Below are 22,363 nucleotides of genomic sequence, written 5' to 3' on the forward strand. Positions count from 1 at the left end.
GACGGTTCCGCCAGAGAGGCCTCCCAAAGACCACGTGACTGGACGCCGACCCATACAGCAGAGAAAACAACAGGAGGACGAGACGGAACCCTGTGGAGGATAGGGGTAATTCACACACTTTGGCATGTGAAATACACTGAAAAATCTGCTTTGAAATAATCCTGAAAGAGGCCATCTCATCTGTCTCTTCCTTCCCTTTCCCCTGGAATGAGCAGTTTGAGAAAAGCTATTCGAGAATTGATCTCTTGAATAACAGGAAAGCCTCTAGACGCTATGAAGGCCACTACGTAGGTGTAGGAGCCGACAGGTAATGACAGACATAGTTTAGATTGGGTCGTTTAGACACAGTTTAGATAAGATCGTTAATTCTGCAGCATTTCTATAAGCTGAACAAAGCCTAAGGCCTCTCACGAGAGAGGCAATGAACTACTAGAGAAGCTCTCCTAGCAACCTTTCCTTAACTGACCCGCATGTTCTACGATCTCCCCAAAACCCAGAGGCTGATACGTTAGTGACTGAGGACCACTCTAACACACCTGTGCACTTCTATCCCAATCTGTTTCTGTCCCCAGATTTATACTGGTCATTTTTATTATGTACTTCACTAAGTTTTATATCAATAATTGAAATACGAGTACCAAAAGAAAGTGTCTTTATGAAAAATTGTTTTAAAAGGTTTAGTAAGAGGAATGGCTTTTAAATGGCTGCAAAATGTGCAAAAATCAGAGCAGGAAAACTATAACAGATGAGGGGGATGTAAATCACAAAGGTCTAGGATTCCATAATTAGTGTTTTTAAGTCATCATTCCATAGAGAAAGTTATGCAGCTCACAGTGGATCCTTGCTGCCCATATATCAAAGATTTGGAGATGTAAGTACCTTTTTGTGTTTAAAATGGAATTAAAACATTTGGGATAAAAAAATTAAATCCCCTGCTCTAGCCAATGTTTCTGAATAACCATTAAAAGCAGATAGAAGGATTTCGGTATAATAATTCTAAATATAAGCTGAGTACTTTGGACATTATTATTAATACCTCAACTCTCCTACAGTATTATTTGGAATGATTTAAGTAGAGAAAAATCAAGGCCACGGGGAAAACAAAGAGAAGCCATGAGGAAGACTCAAACATCAGAAGCATGCTACCAGGAAGACTTCCTAGAGATGCCCTATCTTTGGCACTGACCTTCCAATAACAAACAAAACTATCAGATACAAGTTTTTTTTTTTAATATTTATCAGATTAAAATAAACCTGTAGCTCAGAAGAAACAGCTGTCCCAGGTAACGAAACATCTAAGTACTCCCAGTTTTATTTCATAAAGGGACACTGTGTAATACAGTAAACAATCACTCACAATTTTATCGAACTCCTACCAACTGCTGAATACTGAGACTACAGCAGGGAATAAACAAGACAAAAATCCCTGTCTTCAGGGAGCTTACTATCTGGTGAGGTTTGGTCTCAAAAATATTAGTACATCCCCACATTTCTCCCCGTTACCGCCCAGCAGTTTACTCATAAAGTCTAGTTTAGGAGAAACAAATCTATGAGGAAACTCAATGCACCCCGGGTACCCTGCCAAGCCGGTCTAATCCGAGGTAAATACCTTGGTAAATAATGCGAAAGTAATACTTACGATCTAATTACAAGAACTGGGAGACAGAAAGGTCAATGTTAACGCCCCATAGAACATTTCCAGAATATCTAATTTTAAGCAGTGTAAAAAATATACCTCAATGGTAACCAAATTAAAAAAAAAAAAAAAGAATCCGCTCTAATAGGTCATTAGAAAAACACGAATAGAAGCCATCTGCCAAAAATAAAAAGATGTGCATTTTGACAGCAGTGGTGTTGTTTTAACCAGTAAGTAGATAGAAGGAGCAGTTATCGGAGAGGACTCCTTGTTTGTGGCAGCGAAAATCTTAATCTAGGGGAATACTAACTTTCCAGCTTTCCACAGGAGGAAAGCATGCATCAAGCTCCTAAGAATTGGTGACAAATTGGTAATAATCATTGTTTCAAGTTATACAGATAGAAGAATGAGCAAAATATTTCCTAGTTTCCCCCATTCCAAAAATAGTATCTAATTTCTCAAGAACCTGCTTCTAAAAATAACCTGATGCCTGTGATGCTATTAAGGTAATGACATCAAAAGCCGATATTCAGTTCCTCTCAGCAAAAGTGAAGTCTCCGATTGCTGTGTGAACGGCAACAACATTAATACCTATAGGAGTGGCAACAGTAGCTAAAAATACCTGTTTCCAAAAGTGACAACACGAATGGGGGTGGGGCGGGGGTGGGGTGACGGATGGGAGAAGCTCCTGTTTGGCAGGAGAGCTTCTGGAAAGTAAGTTAGCTACTGGATCCTCTTTCTTTCAGAGGCATGCTATAGCTTAGAGAGGGGTGTTTCTCCCAATGGGCTTCACTGTACTTTCAACAAGACAATCCCTGTTATGATGAGAAACCTATCCTTTTCTTCCCCTCCACCACGCCCTCTTTTAAAAGAAAAGAAAAATACCAGTTTGGTAACAAACACCATTTAAGATTGTGAAATAGAGAAGGAGACAATTAGCATGCTGGTGTATTTTACGTAGGGTAAGAATTGCTCCTGGGGACTGACTGATTGTTTTAATATTTACTGTGGAAGCATGGCCCAGCAGGCTTCCTACTGCCCCCATCAGATAGCTCCTTGGAAGGCTGTTCCTCAACCGAGCTCCCAAAAGACTTTGGAATGTAACCAGAGTAAGGCCAGCCTAGTAGAAGAGGGAGACCCTGTCATCTACTGATTACATACATCTATACAAAGAAAAGGTCCAATTAACCTCTCTTCTTTTTCTGGCCTACAATTAAACTAATATGCGGATAACCTTTCTAATTTTGCATAGTACCTAAGGGCCCGATTGACACTCAAAAAACGGCATTATTAATAGTAATAATGATTGCTACATAATGCCAAGCACACAGAGCCCAATAAGTCTTAAATAATGACAATAATGAAAGTATACGATTAACTAATGAGCGATTATGCAGTACTTCGCAAACAAAGTGCTACACAGGCACATAACAATTATAAGCCACTGAGTTAAGAGTAACAGAAAGCAAATCAGGACAAAAGGGAGGAGAGACTTGAATGAGGAGAGAACTCTCAGCTATGGCTGAGCTGCTACCAGCCAGAACACTCACATTCCTCCAATGGTGACAGTGGCACAGGTACGCTCTGAAAAGGCAGGCACCGTCTCTGTGGCTGGGCTGGCCGGTCTAATGTAGTCCACAGTCACGTTGACCTGAAAATAAAGAATCAAGGTAGACCACTGTAAAGTAATTACACTCCAATAAAGATGTTAAAAAAAAAAAAAAAAAGCATCAAGGTAGTTAAGGCTGAGAATTTGCAACACAGCTCATTAGCAGCCCCCTGTGCCAGCACAACTGTAAAAGCTGACCTCACTCACAGTATGACCTTGTGGGTCTAAGATTTTAAAAAACAACTGAAAGACAGCTGAACCACACTTGGGGAGAAAATATCTGCAAAAGCCATCTCTGATAGAGGACTGTAATCCAAAATATAGGAAGAACTCTTAAATCCCAACCATACGAAAATGAAAAACCCAATTTTAAAGTGGGCAAAAGACCTGGATATCTTACCAAGGAAGACATACAGATGACAAGCATATGGAAAAGATGTTCCACACGTGGCACTGGGGAAATGCAAACTGAAACAACTATGAGCTACCATGACACATCTAGTAGAATAGTCAAAATCCAAAACACTGACAACAAATGCAGGTGAGGATAGGGAACAAAAGGAATTCTCGTTCACTGTTACCGGGAATACAACACAGTACAGCCACTCCGAGAGATGGTTTTGGATAGAACAAACTTTTACCATACATTCCAACAGTGAAAAACTTACGTCCACACAAAATCTGTATGTGGATGTCTTTGGCAGCTTTATATATAGATGCCCAAACTTGGAAGCAACCAACGTGCTCTTCAGTAAGTGAATGAATAAACTGTGGTTCATGAACACAACTGCATATTATTCAGCCCTTAAAAAGAAATGAGCTGTCGAGCCACGAAAAGACATGGAGGAATCTGAAATACATATTACTAAGAGAAAGAAGCCAATCGAAAAGCTATATATTGTATGATCCCAACTGTGACGTTCTGGAAAAGGCAAAAATATGAAGACAGTAAAAAGACTGCCAGGGGTTAGCAGGACGAGACAGGATGAACAGATGTGAGGGCAGGATTTTGACAGCAGTGAAACTATTCTGTATAGAACTATAATGATGGATACATGTCATTACACATTTGTCAAAATCCATACAATGTAGAACACCAAGAGTGACCCCTAGTGAACTATGGACTCTAGATGATACTGTGTCCACGTAGGCTCACCAATTATAATAGATGTACCACGCTGGAGTGGGATTGTTGACGGCAGAGGAGGAAGTACGTTGGGGGCAGTGGGGAGAGATACGGGAATTCTCTGTACTTTCTGTTCAGTTTTGCTTTGAGCCTAAAAGATGCTGTGAACCTAAAATAAAGGATGACTGATATCAAGAGAGAAGGAAAAATGGCTGAACCTTTAAGGCCTTACATAAGTTATACTCGACAGAGAAGAGGTTTGGAACACTCCTGGAGGACTCCCAGACATTATGGTAAAGCAGTTCTCTAACCTTTTCAGACTCATTTGAAAATCTGCTCAAAAATATGAATGAATGCCTCTACAGAAAAACTGCATGTAGTTTCAGCCTGCCATAAGTTCTCAAGCCTGTGTTAAGAACTATCAAGAAGAACAAACAAGATGACAGTCACAGAGATGTTTGGGACTGGTTTCACAATATGTGAATCAAAATGATGCAGCTAACTACACCCGATACCAACAGAGTTGGAGTTAGGAAATTGGGGGTGGGGGGGTGGGGGATGGACTGGACCGGAAGAACCTTTAATACTAGGTTAATCCTAGAATATACTAAACATATGGATATGGACACACTGAGCGATGCTTTTTCTTTACGAAATCTTTCAAGAGGACCATGTGTGTGTGTCAAAAGAAAGTTTTAAAAAATAAATAAATACATAAAAGAAAGTGGTATGTGGTATCCCTTAGCAAACATACAGGGTCTGTATTATAGCATTAAGGCAAATGCTTGGCTTTGGTCATGGCCGAGGTTACATACCTGTTACATACCTGTACTGAGGAGTCAAGCACCCTGAAGCCATCCCCATGGTCTGAAAGTCCAGAATTCCCTTTCCTAACTACGACTTTAGCTCCCACCGGTCAGCTTAGAGACGGCACGTTGTACAAGCATCAAGTTCAGCCACACTGCTGGTGAGCAGCATCAAAATCCTTTCAAACTGCCTGTTGCTCAAAAAACCATTTTAATAATGAATATGGAAATTTCCAGAAGGACAGCTGCCTCCAAATTCTGACTGTCAGATCACTCACTTGAACGCTCCATCTAATCACGTTTTAAAAGCAACAAGGAGCCACATCAGCGAGAAAGCCAATTAAGGGCTGAAAGTAAGGTAAATCTTTCTCATGAGAAGTACTATCATCATACAACAACACAGAAAGAAGAAAATATAAAGAGGACTCCTTAGGTCAGATGTCTACACTGACACTACTGCTCAGCCTTATCATCTGTCTAAAGCTAAGGAGACGGGTAAGTGTGCGGAATGTGAACAGCCCAGGAGCGGGGGTAGGGCTGAAAAACTAGTACCTCCAACAAAGAGGTTTTCAAAGTTTCCCTGTAGGCATCTGGCCAGAGTTATTACAGGCCAAAGACAGGGCAAGGAATGGGAGGTCTACACACACAGAAGCAAGGCTGACTCAGATCCCTGGAAAGGAAGGAGTCCTCTGTATGTTGTCTGTACTGACCCACCCTGGAACTCGCCTCTGGCAAGGCCTGATAACTAACCTACGGAAGCAGAAGAGGGCCGGGAAACCATGTAGACACCTGTTGAAGTTATGGCAAAAATCACACAGGAAATCAGTGTTGTACAGGAGCTAAACCTCAAGGGCGCCCGTACCATAGGATGTAAAGTAACTCAGGGCCAAGTTTAAAAAGGGCACAGAGGGCTTCTCTGGTGGCACAGTGGTTGAGAGTCTGCCTGCCAATGCAGGGGACACGGGTTCGAGCCCTGGTCTGGGAAGATCCCACATGCCACGGAGCAACTAGGCCCGTGAGCCACAACTACTGAGCCTGCGCATCTGGAGCCTGTGCTCTGCAACAAGAGAGGCCGCGACAGTGAGAGGCCCGCGCACCGCGATGAAGAGTGGCCCCCGGCTCGCCACAACTAGAGAAAGCCCTCGCACAGAAACGAAGACCCAACACAGCCATAAATAAATAAATTAATAAATAAATTCAAATAACTTTAAAAAAAAAAAAAAGGGCACAGACACAGGGTATGGTCCAATTTGGGGCATTCGGGGGGCAAGTCAAAAATTTATGGAGATGTTCACCTATTTTTGTGCTTTCACCCAATCCAACTAGTAACAAACTCAAGCCCTCAATTCTACTACCGGGGAGAAAAACTCATCCCTGCTTAAAAATAAACTCAGTGAATCTCAAAGTTACCTTGCACCTGCCAATGACAAGCCTCCTCCTCAGCAGACAGGAGTGGGACAGCAGTTCATCAGCGCAAGTACATGGCACAGAGTAACATTAGCTCTCTACCCAGAGAGCAGCTATTCATCTGGAAGGCCACTTGAGTAGCGCTGGTGGCGGTAGTGATGGGGGTAATGGTAACAAACAAAAATGAGCCCTTAGCATCTCATCTTCCAGGCCAAAAGGTATGTTATCCCCAAACTGTCTTTAAAGAAAATCAATGGGAAGACCCCCCTCCCAAAAATCTTTCATCTTCAATAACCAAAAGAACCAGTAACTACATTCTACATTCACCTGCCAATTAGTTTTTTCTTCTATCTAGAGAAAGAACTGAAAGTCAGAGATTAAAGAGCTCATTGGAGAGATAACATTATTAAAGAAATTCTCAAATACAAATGAGGCCCTGAGAATAGCCCACAGCCAAGACGCACACCTGCAGATAGCTATGACAAACCAGGAATTAAAGTCAATGTGTAATTAGCATTTATGTCCCTCTCCTGGGGATTCTGAGATCTGTTCTCCTGCCTTGGAGTTTTTCATCTCTAGATACTTATCCCTGACTTGTCAATCACTTTTGGAAAAGAGCAGTTTCAATTAAAAACAACTGCAAATCTTAGCAAAGTCTTCATCTGAAGAGTGGATAACCTGAATTTTGTGCTTGGGGATAATTACATAAGGAATGGCATGAGTTGAAAAGAAGTAATGGGTTAATGCAAATGTGTCCTTCATTTTTCCAGCAAAGATACTCCTGGAACACTGGGTATGCAGGAATTTACACGTACAGGACACAGGGCAGGGCCTGATCCCTCTTTACAGCAAGGACCACAAGGGGTCCAGGGCTCCCTGCTGGTTCCACCTGTCATTCTCTTACTGAATGAGTCACACATCACACCTTTGGGCCTCACTTTTCTCACGTAATTCACCTGGTAAATGAGAGCACCAGCCTAGAACTTTAGAGCATCACTGAACTCTAGAATTCTAGAAAATAACTTAGCCAGACATGGTGTGCTATGTAGTGTTTTCTTAGACCGGTGTAATTCCTGCCTTACGTTTACTGCTATGAACTAGTACAGACAGTGTAAGCGCCAGGAGTGGGAAAAAACATGCCTTTTATTCATGGAAACTGCCACGATAGGGCCTGTATGGTAGGAGCATACACAGTGAATATTTGTTTCATGAACAGATACGTGTAATCAGGAACCCTTTCAGACATGAAATTCTGGAGGATACTTTTGAAATGAGGTGGTTAGGCATTTTGAGGACCACTTAGTCAAGCTGTTAACCATTGTTCCATATATTAATTTAAAGCATGAAGGAGGGAAGACGTATATGGAAATTGGGATAATGCTTTAGATTAAGAAAAATGTAGTTTCCTGTATTATTTCTCAAAGAGGTTCTCAAAGAAAAGAAAGGGTAGCAGGTAATCTGATTCCTCCTCGGTGCATTAGATTGTGGAATATTCCTTGAAAACAATTTCAAGGACCCTTCGGAGGAACTAAGATGAGAACTTAAAACCAAATTTGTATCCCAATCTCTCATAAAGTCTGGAAACAGTTTAATACAACAGAATACACTTGGGCCACACCTAAGGAATTCTGACAATCTATGGATACCCTTCACGTAACTAATCGCTCACTAGAAAAGTGACAAACCACCAGAGAACTTCATAGACTTTATGATGCTGATGATAATGAAATGACAAAATCTGAATGCCTAAGCATAAAAGATACATAAGATTTCCAGGCCACAGTCTGAGTTTAGGCTGTTACGTGAGGTTATCTTGCATAATTACTATATAATCCCACCCACTATTCCATGTGGCCAATCATAAATTCACAAAGAGCTGTTCAAAAAAATACCCTGGCTTAAGAAAAAAGCTCTCGTATGGCCCATCATTCTCATGACAGAAACAGAAAACACATCATCTGGGCAAGTCTGGCTAAGGCAGCCGGGAGACCAAAGTAAGTGGAACAAAATATTTTACGCAGCTTAGATAAGAGCATGGACTCTGGGAGCTGCCAGACTGCAGGTTTTGGTTACCAGCAATTCTACATATGAGCTGTGAGAACTTGGAAAAGTTACCTCACTTCCGTGCTTCAGTTTAACATGCATAACTCTACCTATCTCACTGTTAGAAGAAGAAACGCATTAATATACATGAGGCATTTAGAGCAGGGCCTGACTCATACGAAGCTGTGTCAGTTATTTTTAGACAAACATATACTGATTTTCTTGGAGGAGAGCCTGGCACAGAGTAGGTGATAAGTATCTGCGAGACAAATACATAAATACACGCATACATACATACATGCATAAGTAAGATGCATGTTGACTTTAAATCATTAGGCAGAAACACTCAATTAAATACACTTTTCCCCTTAAGGAGTCACAGCAAACAGGACTATGTACCTCATACATATTTCATCCCAACTTACAGATAAATATGGCTTATTTTAAAGAATGATACACTGTTTAGTACTTATTTAGACACTTTCCAGATTAATTTTGCAGGTACTAGTTGGGGAGATTTTATTTACCAAAGATAATTGAAGTAGAGTGTGGGGAATCACCTCAACTAATAGGTTAACTAGAGGAATTTGGGGAGGATACTCCTTGCCTTACAAAATCAGGAAGACAAGGAACAGAGAGCAACCAAGTTTCCATTTGCTGTGGGCATAATAGGACAATACTTAATTTATGCATTCTTGACCTTTTTTCCCTGCTAACAAGCAGCGTAGGTAATTATTCTAAAAATGTGAGATACCTTTTTTTTTTTTTTTTAATTTGAAACACAGTTCAGTCACCCATTCATCTAGATATAGGATGAGCTTCAAGAGCTTCAAAACAAAATTGCCCAGGAGCCTCTTGGTCCTGCTTCTGGGCACAATGACCTCCCAGCTGAGCCATCTATTCAGACATAAGCTAAACTCTCATAAAAGGATGTCAAACGTACCCTGTGCTGTCTAGGAGGCAACAACAATAAGAGCCACAAATGAGAGCAACATATGCACACTGACATTTTCTAGCAGCGACATTAAAAAAAGAAACAGATAAAGTTACTTTTAATAGTATTTTTGATTTAACTCAAAATATCCAAAACATTATCATATCAACATATAACCAATATTATTTTTAAAGTATTGGGTTTCTTTTCTTTCTTTCACTGACAAAGTCTTTGAAATCCGGTGTGTGTTGTGCAGGAACAACACATCTCAGTCTGGACCAGCAATACTTCAAGTGCACAATAGCCACACACAGCTGTGGTGGCGATACTGCACTGTACATGCCCAGACTGTCCATTAAGGGACCAGAGTCTTAGCCTGAATCCTCTATTACATGATCCTACCTTTGGTGGTTATACCTTTCTCTAGTTTCTACGGGGAACTTTTGTTATCTTCTATTTTAAGATTCCTTGTAAATACTCTTAAACCAAATATGAAGAAACATGGTATAAAAAATGTTTATCATTCATTTTCTTATTTAAAAAATCTATTATTTAACTAGACTAGAAAGGCAAGCTATTTATGTAATTTTCAGTTCCAGAAAACAATTTCAGGGGTGAGAATAAATGTGCACACAAAGGGAAAAAAATTCCTCTAATTTGTAACTATTGTTGTAAAATATATTCTGTTCAATATTTATGAAGATACTTTTTCAGCGACTTCTCTACCAACTCAATGGTTGGACTTAATCATTGAGTTGCTGACGTAAGTCTAGAATTCACCTTAGTGTTTGAAATGTACTCTAATGGTAACTAGAAACTCACATTAAAGAAATATCTGCTTTTGTATTTATGATTAATGCTTCTGTTGAGTATTGTATTATTAGAAAGAAAATGAGCAATTGGTAGATGTGAAAAGTTTTTGTTTACGTTCAGCACAATCAAAAGCTGAAATCTCTGTGTCTCATTAGGACATCCTTTAGCTCTGGCATGTCTTAAATTAGAAGAACTTTTACAGATACACTGACAAAAAATTATATATCTACACTGCAAAGAGAAGGAGACAAACCAATGATCCTTTCCTACCTCTCCAAGCCACAGCCTAGATGCGTTCGGTAACACCCCCTTCAAAATCATTGTAATTAGTTGTTAAGGCTGTTTATTCACATGTGTTTACGTTGCTCTCTCTGATCTACAATCACCCTTCCCACCTCCCCCCGCACAGTCAGGACTATTTTGAGCACATTTCATTTTCATCAATGGAATGTTAACCTCTACTGCTTCCCAACCTCCATGAGCACAGAGTCAAGGAGCTTTCTTATTTGATGCATTTCTGACAAAATGAACCCATTACTCCCCACCCCCTTGTCGGATGGACAAATGCATTTATCTGTTTTGAGAGGAAAGGTAAAATCCAGCTTCATACGGGGCCTATGGAGATGCTAAGAGTCTCTACCTGACATTAGGCATTCATTTAAGTGGACATCACTACTCCCCAATAAACACTCAGTTTGGTAAATATTTAATTAGAAGCATACACAGGCATGAGATCCACAAGTAAATGTGAAAACATTTTATGTAAAGGGCCATTAGAGCTGGGCAAAGATTTCTAGAAGTAGTGGTAACACCCTGACAAAAATATAACATTAAAATGGTTGGAAGCAAGATGCATAGTTCATGTATGAGGTAGATAACGAGCACATGTAAAATCATCAGGGAAATGAAGTTCTGACCATTGAAAATATTTCAAGTAAATCTGATGAGGATCAAAGACAAATAGAAACCACTATGTGAGAGTAACCTTGCAGCTGCAAGCATTTTCATTAATCCTCTTGATTCTTGAGTCCTTATAAACCTACAGATATATCTAAAAAGTGTAACCTGCTTGCATTAGTGCTCCAACCACTATATTACTCATTACTGCATCATGGTTTAACTCACCCCAATACCTAATTTTAATACCACAGTGTCTGTACCAAAGAATGCCAAAGGCCCCCCAAAACACTACTGGAAACTGTCCCACAGGTTCCCTGCATGTCTCTTCTTACTTCTCCTCAGAGCCACCATCTCCACTGCTTTCCTCTGGAGGATGAAGGCTGAGTGTGGGTCATTTTTCTCCTCTATACAAGTGTCAGTCATGGTCATCTGTGTCCAAAGTTTCCCAGGTCAGCAGCAGTCAGGGGAAATTAAATCACTCCGCCCAGACCTCTTCCTGGAGGAGTTCCAGCCACACAAGCAGCACAAATATACGGGTACTCATGCCTTTGTGTAGAATACACACAAGGTCACCCAGTCTTGAAAATAAAGCTAAGGTGAGAGGCTCAGGGATATGAAGAAAGGGGATTTGCTTAATGGCATCTAAGAAGTATTACTGGAGGAAAAAGGATGCTTTTAACACATGGATAAAAACAAAAAGGTTAAATTACATTTTCTCTGCAAACATAATATGTGCCAGTCTACAAAGGAAAAGGCCACTCACCAAAAGGCCAAACTGGGAAACCAAAGCAATAAAAGTGGGAGCTAAAGTAGTCACCCCGCCAAGAGTTCCAATCAATTGCTATTGCTCTGGGGGTTAGGTATTGCAAAGTCAGTAAAGAAAAGCCACCCTGCGTTCACTGCAATTCAGAGCACACCTATTTCTCCAGCATGCCCGCGAGCTGCCATTTAGAAGTCACTCAGACAAAGGAAATAAACAAACACTCAGGTAAGTTAACTTAAAGGTGAAAGTTAGAATGGTGAATTGGACTAGTAGAAGTGTATCTTGACCTCAAAGGAGAATGATGAAGAAAAAATACAATTCTTAAGGAATACCTGCCAATGGCACAAAGTAAAATAGCCCAAAGGTACAGCTCTTCTGTTGTATAAATTATTCTTGGTTTCGTTGTTAAGAAAAGATTCCAAGAGAGTCAGGTGTTAACATCATAGGCCTTTCTTCCTTTAGATATACCTTCCTCTCCCTGTATTTCACACAGAAGATAGAGGCCTACTAAATGAAACGAAGTCCCTTGATCAAAGGCACAGCGTGCACAGAGCAGTAACACCTAAGGTCAATGTCTGAAACTACACACGGACACTGATCAAAGACCATCCTGACTGCATCTGTGTCCACCTCCAAATCCAGGTCTCTTAACAAAAACAGTGTACGTCTGTGCACACAGCCAAGTCCCCAGCCCACAAATACGTATTAGGAAATTAGGTGGTTAGCACTGGATTATAAACCTAGGTCAAAGGCACCAATTACGGCCTAAATTCATGAAGCAAATTGCCTCTCAGCAGCTGCATAGCCAAAGAAGCCCTCTCCCAGACTCAAAGTTCTTCCATTTCCATTACTAACATAGAGGTACAAAGTAAAGAAATTTCTCTAGTTCTTCAAAAAATTAAAAATAGAATTACTGTAAGCTCTAGCAATTCTACTTCTGGGTATATTCAATCCAGGGTCTCAGAAATATTTGTAGTCCATGTTCATAGCAGCACTACTCACAATAATCAAAAGGTAGAAGAAACCCAAATAATCAAAAGGATGAAGAAACAAAATGTGGTAGATACACACAATGGAATATTTTTCAGCCTTAAAAAGGAAGGAAATTCTGACATATGCTATGACTTGAATGAGTCTTGAGGATGTCATGCTAAATTCTATAAGCCAGTCACAAAAAAGAAATACTGTATGATTCCACTTAAATGAGGTACGTAGAGTAGTCAAACTCAAAGAAACAAAGTAGATGGTGGTCGCTAGGGGCTGGTGGGAAGAGGAAACGGGGAGTTGTTGTTTAATGGGTATACTTTCAGTTTTGCAAGGTAGAGACTGATTGCAGGACAATGTGAATATATTTAACACTACTGAACTGTACACTTTAAAATGGTTAAGATGGTAAATTTTATGTAACGTGCATCTTGCCACACTTATGTGTGTGTGTATGTGTGTATTTTTTAACTTGGGGTAGTCTACCCACGTAAGCCAGGCAGAGGCCAGACAACTGCAGAATCTCCTTGAAGAATTCAAGAGGATACTTCTATCACTTTCCCAAGAAAATAGATGGTTACCCACAGGCAGTAGTGATTAGAAGTCCTGTACCAAAACCCATCAATAAAGGAGTAGAAGTCTCAGTCATGGAGGACAAATCATTCCATCTTTCTCAGGGTATGAAATATCTATTTTCTTGCTTTCTAAAAACAGCCAGCTGAAGCTGCATGTCTAGGTGTCACAAGTCTAACTAGATGTACCTACTTCACCATTTCTCAGAGGCAGCTGTAGAATGGGATAGAGTAGCCTACAGCTCACTGACCTCCTATAAAATTGTCACATAATTTTGGAAGTCTTGCGCTCTGACACGTTCCCTCTCTGAGGAATAGTCCTCCGTGGAGATCTGTCACGTGTAGATCTACCCTTTGGGGGAACATTTTATTGCCTCCCACCATAATTTCCTACCTCTATCTAGTTCTCCAGAGGAATTTAATCACTGTTGTCCATGCTCTTCTCTAATGAACATTCAGTTTTCATATGCTTCTCTAAGTGGCATTTTTACTGTTGGCAGAAACCTAAATTGGTACATCTTTTGCAGTCAAACTGGCAATTGTACTAACATTTAATGTGTGGATGTCTTTTGACCCAACAATTCCACTTCTAGGAATTCAGTCTACAGAAACAAAGACGTATGTACAAGCATTCTGTCCTTTGCATTCATGGTAGTTTAACACAAATGCATAATTACAAGTTGTGATCTAACTCTGACACTAGCCCAAGTTCCAAGTTGGCAGTCACCACGGCAATTCTTTCCCTCTATATTACAAGCATGTCTCAATAAATACGCTGTAGCTGTTGAAAACAAGGGAGATCTATATATTCTGCTATGACAACATGTTCAAATTTTAAAAAGCAAAGGCACAATGGTAGCTATAATCTTATTGGGGGGAATTCAGGGACACACATAGAAACAATCTGGTGGAACTTACCCAACATTGTTAGAAGGGCTTACCTTCAAAGGTACTATTATGGGGCACGTTCAACTTTTCTCACCATAAATTTCTAAGATTTTAAAATTACATTTGGAGGAGAAAAAAAATACGACTGAGTTAAACATATAAACAAGTGGTAGCTGGAATAAAATATACAATGGAAACACATACTTTTATTAAAAAACAAATAAAAAACTAGCCTCCTCACAACCAGAGACTTCAATGTTGACTATCTATTTCATCAGACTAGTTCCCAGGATGAGGCCAGGGTCACCACTTAGTAGTGTCTGCCAACCAATAAGGATTATGCAAGGCAGGCTATACGCTGTGAGAAGGATACTTCCAGGTGCCCAGTGGCGCACTGTTTCCATAGCAGGTGGGCATTGCTATCTGCAAATGAACTGTCAATCTCACTGTGCACTGATAATGATGCTGCCACCACCACCTGCCTGCCATATGTTTTCCCTACTTGTCACGTAACAAGGAACTGCATTTTGGCATGCTGATCACTGACAAGTCTGATACTACTGCTCAATGTTTGTTATAACTAGCTGCAGCACTTCATATAGCCGAGGCAGCTACACGATGCCTCACAGGATGCAGGACATAAAATATTACTTTGCCAACTGACTACTGATTAAGCCCCCCAATTTTTTTTTAATATAAATTTATTTATTTATTTATTTTTGGCTGCGTTGGGTCTTCGTTGTTGTGCGCAGGCTTCTCATTGTGGTGGCTTCTCTTGTGCGGAGCACAGGCTCTAGGTGCGCGGGCTTCAGTAGTTGTGGCTTGCTGGCTTCAGTAGTTGTGGCTCGCGGGCTCTAAAGCGCAGGCTCAGTAGTTGTGGTGCATGGGCTTAGTTGCTCCGAGGCATGTGGGATCTTCCTGCACCAGGGCTCGAACCCGTGTCCCCTGCACTGGCAGGCGGATTCTTAACCACTGCGCCACCAGGGAAGCCCCCAACATTTTAGAGCAGACTACCCTGTTGTTCTTCCTTTACTTCTAAGTCCAAGAGCTGCTAATCGAAGGGCTGTGCCCCATCCCTAATTCATGCCCTGTGATCCTGTTTCCCAATAGTGGAACAGACAAGGAACACAGACTTCCCACTCTGATATACTGAATTCGTTTTGTCTCCCTTAATCATCATGGTACAGTCAATAAAGACGGATGACAACCCCTGGGGTTTCCATTTTTAGCTCTAACATAATGCACAGATTAGCCAAAGGTATGACATCATAGTTCAAGAACTGGTGGTGATGGAACACTGTCTCACAGCAGCAGGTAATCTGAAGATAATGAAATATGGTAAACCATGTTTGGTGTACCAATAATCTGCCTCCACAGTCACTGCTCCTATTAGTAGAACTCTAACTCATGCACTCCTGTCTGTATATATCAGAGAATCTCAAAATATAACGCTTGTTATCCACACCTAATCAACAGACTGGGAACTCGTTTCCAAAAGGAAGGAAAGCAGATTTTCAGAGCCTGACATTATCTTTTTAGGTAAAAGAAAGTGAACACACAACTGTGAAATCAATCAAGCATGTGAACCAAACTTTTTTCCCATTAATGAGAACAGAAAGGTAATTATCCAACAGCACTTTCTATGAATTAGCAAATCACTGGACAAGTATATGCTTCCCTTAATGAGGGGACTCATCGCACATTTCAGCTGCCACTCCCATCCCCACTCTCACCCACCACTCAACTCACTGGATAAAATGCCACCCAGCAGTAACATCAACAAAGAAACACCAAGTACTGCTTGTCATTCATTCAGCAGCCATTCCACCAACAGTCAACAACAGTCAAAAGTATACTAATTTAGTAAATTTTAGTATAACCACAATGCTGTGCAACCACCACCATTATAATTCCAGAATACTTTCATCACCCCAAAAGACACCCTTTACCCATTGAGCAGTCATTCCCCATCCCCTGGCCACCACCAATCTACTTATTGTCTCTTTCAATTTGCCTGTTTTGGACATTTCCTTTAAATGGAAACATACAATAGCTGGTCTTTCATGTCTCACATCTTCCACATGGTATATAATGCTTTCAGGTTCATCCAGGTTGCTCCATATGTCAGTACTTAATTTCCTTTTATGGCAGAGTGTACACAGTGTGTGCATACACCATATTGTGTTTATCCATGAAAATATACTTTTGAGACTGCAGCCATAACAGAAAGTGCATTGAGAACCACTTTAATAAAATCTCATTATAATGATAAAAATTTTTTTTTTATAACAAGAAGTACCTTGAGAATCAGTTGAGAGCAGCTGATACCATATGCAGAAGAGCCTACTATCATTAGCACAACTAACTTAAGCCATGGAGTCAAATCACATAAGGGAAATATTCGAATCTCCCAACCTGTCTGGTTCAGAGAACCTCAAGCAAATCCATATATTTTTTCTTTTTTTTAAAGCCACTCTTTCATAAACAGGAAGAAGAAATCTTTCAGGGCCTAAGTATTGTGGGATGGTTCAAATAACCAACCAACCAGCCACTTCAGAGGAAAGCAAACTTCTTCCCAGCAGGTCATGTGCTCAGGACAAACAGCAGAGGCACTGTGTAGAATGCCAAAAATTATACAGATACCATCTATGGAAATATTCTTCCAAAAGACACAATCCTGTAAGGCTTTAACCCTCCCACTGGCTACAGCTGCTTCCCAGTTTCCCTGCACACACTCACTCACGATGAACCAGACTGTAACTGTGGTTTCAAGGATCTTCATATCTTCATTACTTAGCCTGTTTGAATACATCCTTGGTATCCACAGCAATGCATCTCTCTCTGACCTGTCACATGTGCTCATTTCTATGTGATAGTCTGCATACCAGCTGACCCAATTCCTCTCCTGCCTGCACCAATTCCACAGTGGAAAATGAATGATAAATTCTTCTACAGCACAGAAGGAAAGAAATAAACAGAAAGACTCAATGGGCCCTCCTCCATAATTTAGCACAGAAAGATTTTTTTATTCTTCTGCTACTAAAGAAAAGTCTCTATGTCTTTTAGCACATAAGATAATCTCAAAATAGGAAAACTGGTTTACTCATTACATAACTGTTTGAGCTATAAATTTATTAACCTGATCATCAAAAGACCAGATTAAGAATATAGTGAGGATATTTAACAACATTCTGCCACTGTAGAATTACCACAGAAGTTTAGACAACTCTGTGGGAAAGAATTTAAAGCCAAAACTTCTAGCAGCTCTAGAGGGTAACAGAAAAATGCCCAGTGAGTATAATCAGAATATACTGATACAACCACCTATATCACACAACAGTACCAACCTCCAAACACTAGAAAATCACCAACTGAGGCTTCCATCTATAGCCGAGTTTATTGCGATCATTGGCCAAGGTCTTTATGCAAACTACCCTAAGGAGAGACTTCCTCAACGATCTCAGAAGAATTGTTTGAAGCCCAATCATTTCACTTCACTCAGTACATTTCAGAACTAGTAGGTATAGGACATGGAAATCGAACTTACTGTATTAGAGAAAGTGCAGGCAAAACTGCTATAAATACATGCTAAATTTCATATATATGAATAAAATCAAACAGAACAGCAACACATATCAAAAAAACGACAAGAAAATTTCAGGTTAATCAGGTGAAAAAGAAACGATGGGTCCATAATATATTGTCTATTTTCTCTGTAAAAGATAAACCAAGATGCATAGGTATATTTAAATCAAATGAAATGATGCACTTATAAATAGAACCTGCATAACAAATGGTTGTAATTGATAGAAGGTTATAAATTGAAATATTTAATAAAATGAGCATTCTGTTAGTGACATCTGATAAAATTCCTGTGAGTAAATGTCATGATAAACATAATACAGTAATTAAATCACTAAAATATTCAATGATAAGTATGGGGTTCAAAAGCCTAGAAAAACATCCCATAGTTAATAGGAAATTATAGGCATGTTAGAGATACCCTGATCTGGAGCAAGTGGGGAAAACAGAGAAGAATTAACTGGCATTGATCTAATAAGCAACTCCCAAACCTGGAAAGAATGAACATAACCATTTTTAATAATTCCACAACATATCAGCAACCAATCTATCTGTGAGAGCTTTTTTTTTTAAATACACATTTTTGCTTCTCTTGAATATTGAGACTGTATTTTAGCTGCTTAGAGGTGTCTGGGCTGTGGAGCAGGGGGAGTCACATTAATAACATCTACAACATAACAGTTATTCAGAAAGATTAATCTGTCTGAAAATTATGCAAGACAGGGCTCTTCTGCAATACGTAATGGCAAATTCATACAATTTGGAATAGGGTAGCTTACAAAGACTGAAAATGGAAAATATCTCAGTAGTAAGTTACTTTTTAATGATTAAGTTAAAATTTTTATTACTATACAAAGATTTTTTTTTATTCCAACTCTTAGTTAGCTGAGCTTTTAAGGGATAAAGTAAAATGAATGACTATTTAAAATCAAATGAAAGGAATCACAGTTATTACCTAAGGGAAGCATATACCACTACGTAAGAAAAAGCAGATTCAGAGGAGTTATGTGAATTACCCAAATTTAAAGAGCAATTCAATGAAAGAGTTGTAACTACTAGAGCCTAAATATCAGAGCAAATAAAATTTGAAATTATAAGAATAGTAATCCACAATAAAAAGTCATTTCAGTAAATTAAGCCTGTTATATGCCTGGAGAGATTTACAGTCTAAGAGCCCAAGGTCTTCCAAGTCTGAGAAGCTACCCTTTCAGAAGCTACCCTAAAATACAGGATACAATGCAGGTGGCTGAAGGGGTAATCCATGAGAAGCCTGAGACAGACTTCCAACTTTGGTTATTGCCTCTGTTTCTCTCCAAAACTATCCAGCTTATTGCTGTATCTCCTGCTGATCTATAAGCAAGAAAATCAAAAATAAAAATACAAAGAAACTATTTTGTTGCTATGTTGCTTTAAAATAACTAAGGGAATAATGGAAGGTTAAAATTAAGCATTAAGAACTAGACTAAATGAAATATATGGAAAAGAACAAAATTAAAGTTTAAAATTAGAATTAAAATCTCAAAAACCAGAAGTACAACTTTTTAAATGGGAGAAAATATATGGGACTTAAAAGGAGGGAAGCTATTATATTTCTTAAATGACCAAATCCTGTGTAAAAAAGCATTCAACATCAATTAAAAGACTTATTATATACGAATTATAATTATATATAAATTATACATAAATAGAAGCTTTTTTGCCCTTAACGCTTCTGGACTTTAGATCCTCCCAAATCTAGAAGCCTGATTTTGTATGCTCAGTGAATCTAGTTGATTATACAGTATGGCATGTTTAGCGAAACATAAAATAAAGTCACAGTACCATAGTTCAAAAAATTAAGATGAACACAAATTGGTGAAATAAATTATCATACAATCATGGAATAAAATTACACAGCCATTGTAATTATTACTTTAAGAAATTTCATTTAAGGATGTGAGGAAATGTTCAGGTTATGCTGTCAATTGAAAAAATAAGGACATATAGATTTATTTGTATGTTTATATTTGAATCAGAGATAATACCTCAAAATGTTAACAGTACTTTTCCTTTTCCTTTATACTTTCCAAATTTAATATAACAAACATACATTGCTTTTATAATCAGGAAACAAAAACCCACAGAAGGAAAACAAAAGATCATCACAGTTAAGGTGTGGTCCAAGGTAACAGTACTCACACTCGTAAAAAGCATAACCTGTGTGTCACTGATAATAGGGGAGACTTGATTCCCTGGCTCCAATTCTCCAGAAGGCTTGGAATCAACTGAAAAAATTTTATTCGGTGCTCGCATGTTCCTACTTCCCTATTTTCAAAAATAACTTACAAATTATAGTAACCGAGTCTAACATTCCAAAAACCAGAGAAAGTTATGTGGTGAATACTTAACCTGAGAAGGAAGTCCATGGGGTCACTCCCAAAGAAGAAAGGTCAAGAAAGAGGTCTGTAAAGCTTTGCAAAGTGAAGAACTAAAGAAATAAGATGGTCAACAGTAGCAAGATGACTAGAGGGACTTCCCAGGGGGTCTAGTGGTTAAGACTCCACCTTCCAATGCAGGGGGTGTGGGTCCCATCCCTGGTGGGGAAACTAAGATCCCACATGCTGCACAGTGCAGCCGCAAAAAAAAAAAAGACTAGAATTACTCAAAATAAAGACAATCCATGGCTCAAGAAGACAAAATACAAATCTCTTTATGCATTCCCATTTGCATCTGTGGAAACTGCATAAGAATCTTTCATCTTTTCCTAGCAATGCGAATGCTACCTCTACTAGAGTGATGACAAGACCAGCACCATGAAAAAGGATGAAGATCAGAATTTACATTCTAGGCTATATAGCCAAAGTGAATCCTAAACCTAAATTGGTTTAGTCCTTAGAACTGGCAGGTAATTTTGGAGGCCAACAAATGACAATAGTGCTGAGGACGTACCTGGCCTAACTCATTTCAATCAATTTTGGTTAATATGCACTTTACTGTAAAAAGGACACCATTTAGAATCAGTGGAAACTTGAGAGTAACACTACGGAGAAATGACAATATAATATGACACTAACTGTACAATCAGTTTATCTACATCTTTTAATAAAGCCACATTTCTACTTCATTTTGTTCTCAATATACCTCTTATTTAGTACTAGCATAAGTCATTAATTGCTATAAGCAACCAAGAATCATCACTCTATAATACAAAAAATAACAAATCTCTCACCTGAAGTATCAGTGAAGTACTTTAAACAAAACATGTTACCTATTGGATTAGAAATAGAAATAAACCCATTTCACAATATTACCTCAAATGTAATCAATCTTTGAATTCGACCTCTTAATAGTAAACCAAGTGGCAATAATATTTTGAAATGCTGGATTAATTAATCGAGTGTTCATCTGGGAGTTGAAAAGCAGGACATCCAACATTTATTTCTAACTGATGATAAAACAGCTGTGCTTCTTGGATAGGTAAGTTCAGGAGACAGAGACTTCAATTTGGGGCTTCAAGCTTGAGACTTTCAGAGAGACTGGGGGTTAAGAAAGAAGGCTGGATGGGGCATACTTTGTCCTTTATTTAGCTTACTCTGGGTCACAGTAAATTAAGTTCTCATCATATCTCCTGACACTTCCCATGGAAACTCTATCAAGATATAAAAAATGTACCTGGAATCTCAGAAAAGAAGCAAAAACTGGATGTTAAGAGTACTCTCCAAGCTCTCCCTTCCCCAGGCCCACTCCCACTTCCTCTGAGTCAGGCAGATCCAAGTCAGTGTCAGTGAGCACTTGGGGATCAAAAAGGTTTTCTTAAAAAGAAGGGCAAGCAATAGACTGTCATCTTGTTAGACTGGTTTTAAAGGCAACAGAGGGGGGCTTCCCTGGTGGTGCAGTGGTTAAAAATCGCCTACCAATGCAGGGGACACGGGTTCGAGCCCTGCTCCAGGAAGATCCCATGTGCCACAGAGCAACTAAGCCCATGCACCACAACTACGGAGCCTGTGCTCTACAGCCCGCGAGCCACAACTACTGAGCCCGCGTGCCACAACTACTGAAGCCCACACACCTAGAGCCGGTGCTCCTCAACAAGAGAAGCCACTGCAATGAGAAGCCCACGCGCTCATTGCAACCAAGAGTAGAACCTGCTCGTCGCAACTAGAGAAAGCCCGCGCACAGCAACGAAGACCCAATGCAGCCAAAAACAATAAATAAATAAAATAAATAAATTAAAAAAAAAATAAAGGCAACAGACACTAAAGAAAATAAAATGACGGCCGTCTTTCTCTCATTTAACCTTATCAGGACATAGAATAGAGCA

General features: G+C 39.4%; 1 protein-coding gene across 1 annotated transcript in view; it reads right to left on the reverse strand.

Moving 5' to 3' along the window:
* The window catches only part of SND1 (staphylococcal nuclease and tudor domain containing 1), a 412,864-nt gene that overhangs the window by 213,625 nt on the left and 176,876 nt on the right, over nt 1–22,363 (reverse strand). Inside the window, exon 12 of the mRNA XM_059933468.1 lies at nt 3,187–3,287. Within this exon, the coding sequence (XP_059789451.1) occupies nt 3,187–3,287 (101 nt within the window). The remainder of the gene's footprint in view (nt 1–3,186; nt 3,288–22,363) is intronic.

Source organism: Balaenoptera ricei, chromosome 9 (assembly GCF_028023285.1).
Source record: "Balaenoptera ricei isolate mBalRic1 chromosome 9, mBalRic1.hap2, whole genome shotgun sequence".
NCBI classification, from domain to species: domain Eukaryota; kingdom Metazoa; phylum Chordata; class Mammalia; order Artiodactyla; family Balaenopteridae; genus Balaenoptera; species Balaenoptera ricei.